Source organism: Otolemur garnettii, unplaced genomic scaffold (genome assembly GCF_000181295.1).
Source record: "Otolemur garnettii isolate 467f Iridium unplaced genomic scaffold, OtoGar3 scaffold00140, whole genome shotgun sequence".
Classification (NCBI taxonomy): domain Eukaryota; kingdom Metazoa; phylum Chordata; class Mammalia; order Primates; family Galagidae; genus Otolemur; species Otolemur garnettii.
In genome coordinates, this window is record NW_003852535.1 from 2,637,550 (window position 1) to 2,645,889 (window position 8,340).

General features: G+C 57.3%; 1 protein-coding gene across 2 annotated transcripts; it reads right to left on the bottom strand.

The window, feature by feature from the left end:
• Positions 1-3,646: 3,646 nt before the first annotated feature.
• AP5B1 (adaptor related protein complex 5 beta 1 subunit) lies at positions 3,647-6,902 on the bottom strand. Of its 2 annotated transcripts, none has more exons than XM_012810718.2 (3): positions 6,653-6,902; positions 6,348-6,515; positions 3,647-6,245 (listed from the first exon to the last, which is right to left on the bottom strand). In XM_012810718.2, the coding sequence occupies exons 2-3, from the start codon at positions 6,495-6,497 to the stop codon at positions 3,765-3,767; spliced, it is 2,631 nt and encodes an 876-aa protein (XP_012666172.1). In that variant the 5' UTR covers positions 6,498-6,515; positions 6,653-6,902; the 3' UTR covers positions 3,647-3,764. The 2 variants fall into 2 exon arrangements, with proteins under 2 accessions (XP_012666172.1, XP_003798718.1); XM_003798670.3 differs by having other exon boundaries at positions 6,639-6,902.
• Between the last annotated feature and the right edge of the window lie 1,438 nt (positions 6,903-8,340).

Consider the following 8,340-nt stretch of genomic DNA (forward strand, 5'->3'; position numbering starts at 1 on the left):
TGAGACATCTCAGGACCGCCAGGTTCAATGATGATGTTAATGAAAGACTCAAGTGACCCAACACAGGCAGAATTACCAAGGAACCAAACCCTTCAAGAATGATGGAGACCTTTGGGTCCCCTTATTAAGTAAAGATCCCTGAAGACAAAATGAACATGGAAGAAAAAATTAGAAATATCAATTGAGAGTTAACAGATAAAATATAGGATGCCAGCTGTATCTGAATTTTGAAGAAAAAACTTATTTTTTAGTATATGTCCTGTAAGCAACTAAAATATTAGTTGTTTCTTCAAGACTCAAAGTTAACTAGATATCCTGTATATTAGCTAAATCTGGCAACCCTAATTGCCTTGTAACTTGTTGCACAAAAGACCCATTTTTTTTTTTTTTTTGAGACGGAGCCTCAAGCTATCCCCCTGGGTAGAGTGCCATGGCTCAAGCGAGTCTCCTGCCTCAGCCTCCCAAGTAGCTGGGACTACAGGCTCCCGCCACAACGCCTGGCCATTTTTGGGTTGCAGCCATCATTGTTGTTTGGCGGGCCCGGGCTGGGGATTCGAACCCGCCACCTTAGGTGTATGTGGCTGGTGCCTTAGCCGCTTGAGCCATAGGCGCCTAGCCAAAAGACCCATTCTTTCTTCCTCGCATATAGAGATTAACCAATATTTTCCCCATCTTTCCCCTTGTTCCACAAAGTGTTACTGACGATTAACTTAATAATCCAGTGATACAACATACCAAGGTGAGATTATGACTAACCTACTTCAGCACCTCCATATGAACATGCACTTCCCAGCTGCCATGGCAAGGGAAGAGAAATCTGGAAAACTGGGCCCTGGCAATGACATGTTTTGCCCCAGAAACAACACTCTTCACTTTTCATTAGCCAGAGCTGGGCTCTAAGCCACACCTACCTGCAGGAAGGTGAGGAAAGGTCCTAGTGTATCTGAAGTAGGGACCCAGCAGCAGGTGAACAGCAGTAATATCTGCACAGGTGCACAAAGTAACTCATGGATGGGACTTTGGGTCTGTCCTTCGGGGAAGGATTTCTGTTTGCATGAGGGATAGTTAGCAAGGTGCACAGTGTTGTTGCTGAGATCTTTGGGAAGCTTGAGTGTGAGTATGTGTCACCCAGGATGCAAGGGGTGGAGTTTGGTAGCTGTCATGAGCCGGCTCACTCAATGTCCCTTCTTGGTCTGCCTTCCTAGGCATGCTGAGAGGATGTAAAGGCAAAAGCTTTTACTCAGACTTTGCTTAGTCAAGTCAAGCATATGCAGCCCCTGTGATTCAGCAGTTCTGCTCTGGTACATACCCCAGAAAAACTGTCACATAGGCCCATGAGAACAGCCACTGTGGCACAATTTGGGTGGGGATGAAGGGCTGGAGATCACTGGTGGCCAACATTGGAGGAGATAGATGTATGGGTGGGTAGACAGATGGACAGAAGGATGATCGCTTAGTCCTTACATGGACCAATTACTTTAAACTTAGGCTAAGGATTAACACCATCTTCTGCATGTGTGGGTCAAAAGAAAACTACATTTCTGGATTCCCTTGCCACTAGCCGTCTGTTTGAGAGATTGATTCCACTAATTGGATGCCCTCTACATGATGTGGATGGAAGAAATAAGTTTTATTTCCTTGTTTGCCCTGCAGGTCTAGCCCTGGAGATGTCTTTCATTAGCAGTGTCAGGTCTCTGGCTTTGTGGGTGTTAAGAGTGATGACAGTCCCACCCTGGGCCCAGGATCCAGGCCTGGGTACACAGAAGGGGTGGACTACAGATGGGAAGTGGTTCTAGAACTCAATAGGTCCAGAGTGGCCTCCTGGAGGCCCACTTCTTCAGCTTTCCCAGGGACGTTGTAAGTTCCTAATTTTGTCTTAAATCCTTTTTTGCTGAAAACAGCTAGAGAAGTTTCCATTTCCCAGAAATGACCCCATCCGGAATTGGGGTCAGTGGCTTGGCCAGGTGACAGCAAGTTACTACCCAGCTCGTTTGACACAGGCCTAAGTTGGCTTGTAACATTTTCCCCAGCCCCTGCTTTCCTCTCCTGGCTACCCCATCCAGAAGGGCAGGGCTGGCCCCCAGGAAACTGTGGGCTGGCAGCCCAAGAGGCAGGAGCAGCAAAGCCCATGCCACTGGTCATTCCCCCACCTGGCATTGCTGACTCCTGCTCCTACAGCATCGAGGGCACTGGCCCAGGACTGAGAGCCTGGGGGACTCTGTGGCCTTTGCCGAACTCTGCTCTGATAGCACATAGCAATGTAAACCTGTTACAGGATGATAAAACACTATTACCAAGCTCTGCACTTGTAGCTCAAGTGGCTAAGGCCCAGGCCTGCCAAACGATGACAACTATAACCAAAAAATAGCTGGGCATTGTGGTGGGCACCTGTAGTCCCAGCTACTTGAGAGGCTGAGGCAAGAGAATCACATAAGCCCAGGAGTTGGAGGGTGCCGTGAGCTGTTATGGCACAGCACTCTACCCAGGGCAACAACTTGAGGCTTTGTCTCAAACAAAACAAAACAAAAAACCAAACACTATTCCTAGCCAGCTAAGTGACCTGAGGAAAATCACTCAATCTCTCTGGCCTACAGATTTCTTCATCTGCAGGGCCCTGCTGGGCTGTTACAAGGATGAACTGAGGCAACACACATGTGCTCGCAGTAGAGTTGGTTTCAACATACCTGAATGTCTTGCATATTTGGAGAAATGTACTAGGTGAACTGATTCTTACCTGGGAAGATTCCTGAGCACAAATTAGTTTCCTCAGGGGCTGAGATTAGGACAAATCAGCTTAGTTTTAGTCCAGATCATGTGGGTCCCTCTACCAGCCCCCAAACCTTACTATCAGGCTCCTATCACTGGCTCCAATCAACAGCCTGAGTACTCCAGAAAAGGCCACCTGGCCACTATGGCCTGTTTCTGTCTGTTGGCCCATCAATTGGCCCAGACTGAGCTCCCCTGGGCAGGAACCCCGAAAACCTTGAGTTGAAAAGCACCAACCCACAGATCATGAGCCCCAAATTCCAGCTCCATCCTCCTTCCTAAATTGCTGAGTGGTGGAGGGCAAAACCAGACTGCTTCCCAGAGACAATGTTTTTTCTCCTGCCTCCTAGGCAGGGATTCTGGAGAATTCAAGCCTCTCTGTGAAAGAACCATGGAGTGCCGTGGTCCTGGGATTTAATCTGGAAGTTTTCTTAGTGCCTAATGATCCTACTATAGTTTGAATGTTTGTTCCTCCCCAAACTCATGTTGAAATGTAATTGTCACTGTAGAAGTATCAAGGTTTGGAACCTTTAAAATGTGATTAGGCCACAGGGGCTCTGCTCTCATGAATGAATTAATGCCATTATCATGGAAGTGGGCTCTATAAGAGTTTGGCCCCCTCTTGCTCAATGCTTGCTCTCTCTTCCTCTCACCTTGTGGCTTCTACTGTGGAATGATGATGCAGAAGGCCCATATCAGGCACCAGCCCCTCAATCTTAGACTTCCAGAATGTGAACCAATAAACTTCTGTTCACCACAAATTACTCAGTCTCAGATATTCTCCTAAGGAATAAAAATGAACTAAAACAGACTTCCCATCATGCCCCACTAGTGAGCCTGTTTCCAACCAGGCTCCCCACAAAAAAATGAGGGTCATTGGTGAATGTAGAATCTTTGGGAGAACAGCTACATGAGGGTGTAACTCTTCTAGCTTTATTAGCCCCTCATAGGTAAGTCCCCACAAGGGCCATAGCCTTGCCCCCAGCTGGCCTCTGGATTCAGACAGCAGCTGACAGCCCACGGAGGTAGTTTCCCACCAGAGGCAGCACGGCCCAGTCATCAGTCCGCAAGACCACAGGTGCTCCGTCTCCCTGGGCCCCCTCCAGCCGCATCAGTAGCCTTGAGTCTGGGGGCAGGCGGATGGCTATGCAGTAGCTGGTGGGGGGCTGGGCCACTACCACAAAAGGCCTCAGGTGGTGGGACACCAAGGGCTCCAGCCCTTGTGGCCCAAGTGGGCACCACACACGACTCTCAGTGCCCTTTGGCAGGCAGGAATCCCACAGCTCCTCAAAGAAACCTGGCCTGGCCCCCTCTGGGGGCTGGGGGAAGGGCAGAAAGAGGTCAGCAAAATTCACAGACAGGGGTGGCAGGTGGGCATGGCATGTGAGACCAGTGGATGTGGTGTAAAGGGCATGGACATCCAGTTGTGCGGGGGCTGGGCGTCGGGGCTGCAATGGCAGGAGCAGAGGGCGGACAGGGCGGTTGGGGCACAGGCAGGGCACGTGGATAGCTTCCAAAGGTGCATAGATCTGTCCTTCCACACGAAAGCGCAGCTCTAGGGAGTAGACGGGCTCCAGTACCTCCACCTGGAGCTGTAGCACTGGGAGTGGGCCCTTGATCTCTCGGGACCCCACACTCAGCCGCATCGGAGCTGGGGCCTCTTGCACCATCAGTGCTGCTGCAAAGCCCTGGTTCTCGGCCACCAGGGAAGAGGTTAGTGCAGGTACAGCAAGCGAGGGGGCCAGGGCTACTCCCAGTTTAGGCCGTGCCAGGTGGGCCAGAAGGATGTAATAGAGGCGGGCATGGTCCCGCCCATCAGGGTCCTCCAGCTGCCTAGCCAACACCTGCAACAAGTCTGCCAGGCCATCCCCACCACCTGCTTGTAGCAGAGCCCGGCAGACCCGTAGCAGGGCCTGCTGTAGGTCCCATCCTGTGCAATGCCCAGCTGCAGCCTGTAGAAAACTCAGAGTGGCACACTGGTCACTCCCATTTGCCACCTTTGCCAGTATTTGCAGGTGCCAGCGAAGAGCCTCATCCCTGCCAGGCCTGGACACTACCTCCTGTCGCAACAACACCCTCAGAGGCTCTCCCAGTTCAGGGCGCACCTGACCCAAGAGGTCTACAAAGTGGGGAGCTAGCACAGGCCGGGCTTGGTATAGCTGGGCCAGTCCATGTATCAAGGGTGTCAACACTGTAGGTTGCCTTGCCAGGCAGTGGGCAACCAGGTATGAGGCCTGGAAGCAGAGAACTGCCAAAGCCCGTGGGCCCCCCTCCAGAGCTGCCCTTTGCTGCAAACCGGCCAGCAGCTCCTCCAAGGAGTGCTGTAGGCTCTGAACCTGGTCTTTCTCTTCTTCCTCCTCTTCAGCACAGAATAGGCACAGCAAATGCAGGCGGGCCAGGAGGGCCATTGGGTCGTGCAGGAGACTGGGCAGGAGACCACGGCACATCTGGGGCCTTAGCAGCAGTGGGGCAGCCTCCTCACCTTCTGGACCCAGTGGGCAGTTCTCAGGGAAGTTCAGGAGGCAGTGCAGGTAAAAGAGATGGGTGGGCGGGGGCAGGGCTGGGTGCTGGGCTGCCAGAGTGAGCCTCCGGAGCAGCAAGGCCTCATCTTGGGCTGTGAACAGCGCCTCACCAAAGGCAGCCTTGAGAGCAAGAACAGCGTGCAAGAGCGTCATCTGTGCTGTGCCCAGCAGCCGTACTAGCTGCGGCTTGAAGAGTGCTGGTGGCTGTCCTTGCAGACCCCGTAGGGCCCAGCCCAGCAACCAGAGAAGCTGGGCTTGGGCCACAGGAGTAAGCAGATAGGTGATATCCAGCAGTTGGGCCACAGCGGCCCGCACCTCCCGAGCCTCCTCAAGGTGGGGTTCTCGAGCTGCAAGGCCATGCTTCCCCTCCTCAGCTGCCTGCCAGCTGGGTGCTTGGGGCTGAATGTGGGTATCTCCCTCTTCAACAAGTGTCCAGTCCCAGAGACCACCCTTAATGGGGGACACCCCAGCCATGAGCAGGCCCTGCAGGCCAGCCCCAGCCCTGGACTGTACCACTAAGATGTTGCGCAGAGCAAGTGCCAGCAGCAGGCTGAGGGGCTGAACAGGGCCCGCCTGCCCCAGCAGGCCCCGCAGAAGCCCCAGGGTGCCCCCCAACAGGCCTGGCTTACAGCTCTCCAGCTCTCGTAGGCACTCACACGCCGTAGCCTGTAGGGGGCGCTGTTCAGAGGTGGGGCCAAAGCCTGGTTCCAGATTGCTGCCCGAGGCCAAGCCAAGCAGCAAGGGAAGGAGCCGGCAGGAGGCGCCCGAGGTCGGGCCCAGGGCGCCTCCTGCCGCCAGGGCCGTGGTGGCTGCCAGCAGCAAGAGCCTCCGGAGAGCTGAGGGCCGTGGGGGTAGAAGGACTAGGGTATCCAACAGGGAGGTTGCGGCCACCTCGGCGGCAGGAGCGTCAGGCCACAGCTGGACTGGGTACTCCAAGGTCAGGACCAGCAAGGACACCTAGGGATGGGGGTTTAGGAGGGAATCACGAACATGAGCCTCGGGTAGCAGGAAGCTAGGGTAACCGTACGGACCAGGGTAGAAGATACGTGCGGGGCCTACCTTGGTCTGTTCACTCAGCTTCTCACTCCTCAGGTCGTTCAGAAGGTCGCGACCCAAATCCTCACCCTTGGGCCCTGTCATGAAGGCAGATGGGCTGGCCCGGAAGGCCGCCAGACGCTGGGCCCAGGCTTCCCGGCTCAGGGGACCCATGGTCCGGCGCGCAGGTGTCTGCGAAGGAGCCTGGAGGTAATCAGAGAAAACGTGCGCGGCCCAGCGGCCGCCAGAGGGCACCCTCCGCCACCCCGAAGGGCTACCATCCCCCCCGCCCCCGGGCCATCTCGCAGATCCCACCTGGGACCACGCACCGGGTCCCAAGACGAAACCGAGAGCTTTAGGGGGTGTAGCCGGTGCGGGCAGCTAAGTACCCTGCGGGCGGGAGCGCGGGCGAGCAGAGGTGGGGCGCCGGGCGGGCCGCCGGCGCGGATGCGTGCGGAGCGCTCATTAGGCTGCTGCGGCCGGCACCGAAACCACAGCGCCGCCCGGGGCCCCGGCGCCCACGGTAACGGGCTCGCTCCCTCCGCCTGACTCAGCCGCCGCGGGCGCTCGGCGGGCCGGCTCCTTCCGCGCGGGCGGCCCGGGGCGGGGCGCGGCGCGGCGCAGGAGTGGCGAGGTCGGGCGGAGGCGGGGGCGGGGCGTAACGGGGCCTCCTCCCGCCCGCAGCCGGCAGGTGCCGACTCGCCGGTTTCGCTGGGGCTGAGTAACTGTCCCGCCGGCAGGCCCCCCTTCCCCGAAACCGCCGCAGGCCCGGTGGAGGTGGGTGTACCAGGTTCCCCGGCGCGGGGCCTGCGATCCCGGGGCCTTCCGGCGGACAGCAGCCCAGGCCCCAGCCGCCGACGCCCGGACGCACCAAACCCCGCGCCGGACGCGCGCAGACCCCCGAGGATGGAGTCGGATGCGGGTCCTCGGGTTCCCCAGGTGGCCACTGGGGGCGTGCGAGGTGCCGTCCCAGGGCGCACGCAGGAAGAGCGCGCCGTGGCCCTAGCTGAACCGGTCGGGCGGGCGCCGTAGGGCTTGGCTTCGCTTCCCTGACGCCTGCCGGGCCCCCCACCCGCTCGGCTTGGGGGCGAGGAGCCGGCGCCCCGGTCGCCGCCGAGCCGGAGCTGCTGACCTTTGCCCGAGGCCGGCAGGGGTCGTGGCGGTGCCGGCGAGGCAGAGCCATAAGTCGAAGGGAAGCCAGGAAACAACGGGACCCACCGAGAAGGGCGGGTTGGCAGGGGCTGGCGGTCACCAGGCTCGCGGCACGCCGCTTAACAGAGTCATGGAGGCCGTGGCCCTGGAGGACAGCCGCCCTGCCACCGGAGATCTGGGGCCAAGCAGGGCCGCAACCCATCACTTCTGACTTCTAGAGGGCTGGCCCAGGGCTGTTTGGGGCTGGGTCTGGTTCAGATGCCCCGTTGACTCCCTGGGATGGTTTCCAGGGCACAGAACCGGGTGCAGGGCCACCAAACCTACCACCCACCGGCTTGACACGGATGAAACTAGCCTAAGCTCCCATGCCAGCTGCTGGGAACTCACTTCTCCACTTCCTCCAGGCTGTGCAAGTCCCTCTCTATCCCATCCTGTTGCAGCTCCAGATGGAGGATGGTGGGGAGTTGAGGGGTAGGCAGTGTTTGCAAGAAGGGTGTCTGGGTGCCAAGTGTGCCAACCGTGGGCTAGAGACAGAGACCCACCTGGAGGGAGGGACAGGTCCAGCCAGAAGGCCTGGTCCCAGCTTCTCTGGGTCCTGGCTCCACAGCTGAGTCACAGGTGCCCCAAAGCACTTCCCTTTAGGTGCCTCAGTTTCCCCATCTATAAAATGGGGTGATGACTCCCACCCAGGAGGCGGTGGGGTGGGGCAGCCTGGCTAATTAAACTTGAGATGAAAGAGGCCAGGATGAGAGAAGCCCTGAGGAGGGAAGGTAGTTTGGAGTAGGAGCCTGTCTGGTTTCCCTGAGGCCCAGAGGGTGCTGATAACCTCACATCCCTGGCTGTCACCATGCATGGTAAGGCAGGA

What these genes read in the sequence shown, in the direction of transcription:
- AP5B1 (XM_012810718.2), bottom strand. Translation starts at nt 6,497, where the DNA reads ATGGGTCCCCTGAGCCGGGAAGCCTGGGCCCAGCGTCTGGCGGCCTTC. An exon ending in AGCTGAGTGAACAGACCAAG is followed by an intron (nt 6,246 to 6,347) that starts GTAGGCCCCGCA and finishes CCCCATCCCTAG; the next exon opens with GTGTCCTTGCTGGTCCTGAC.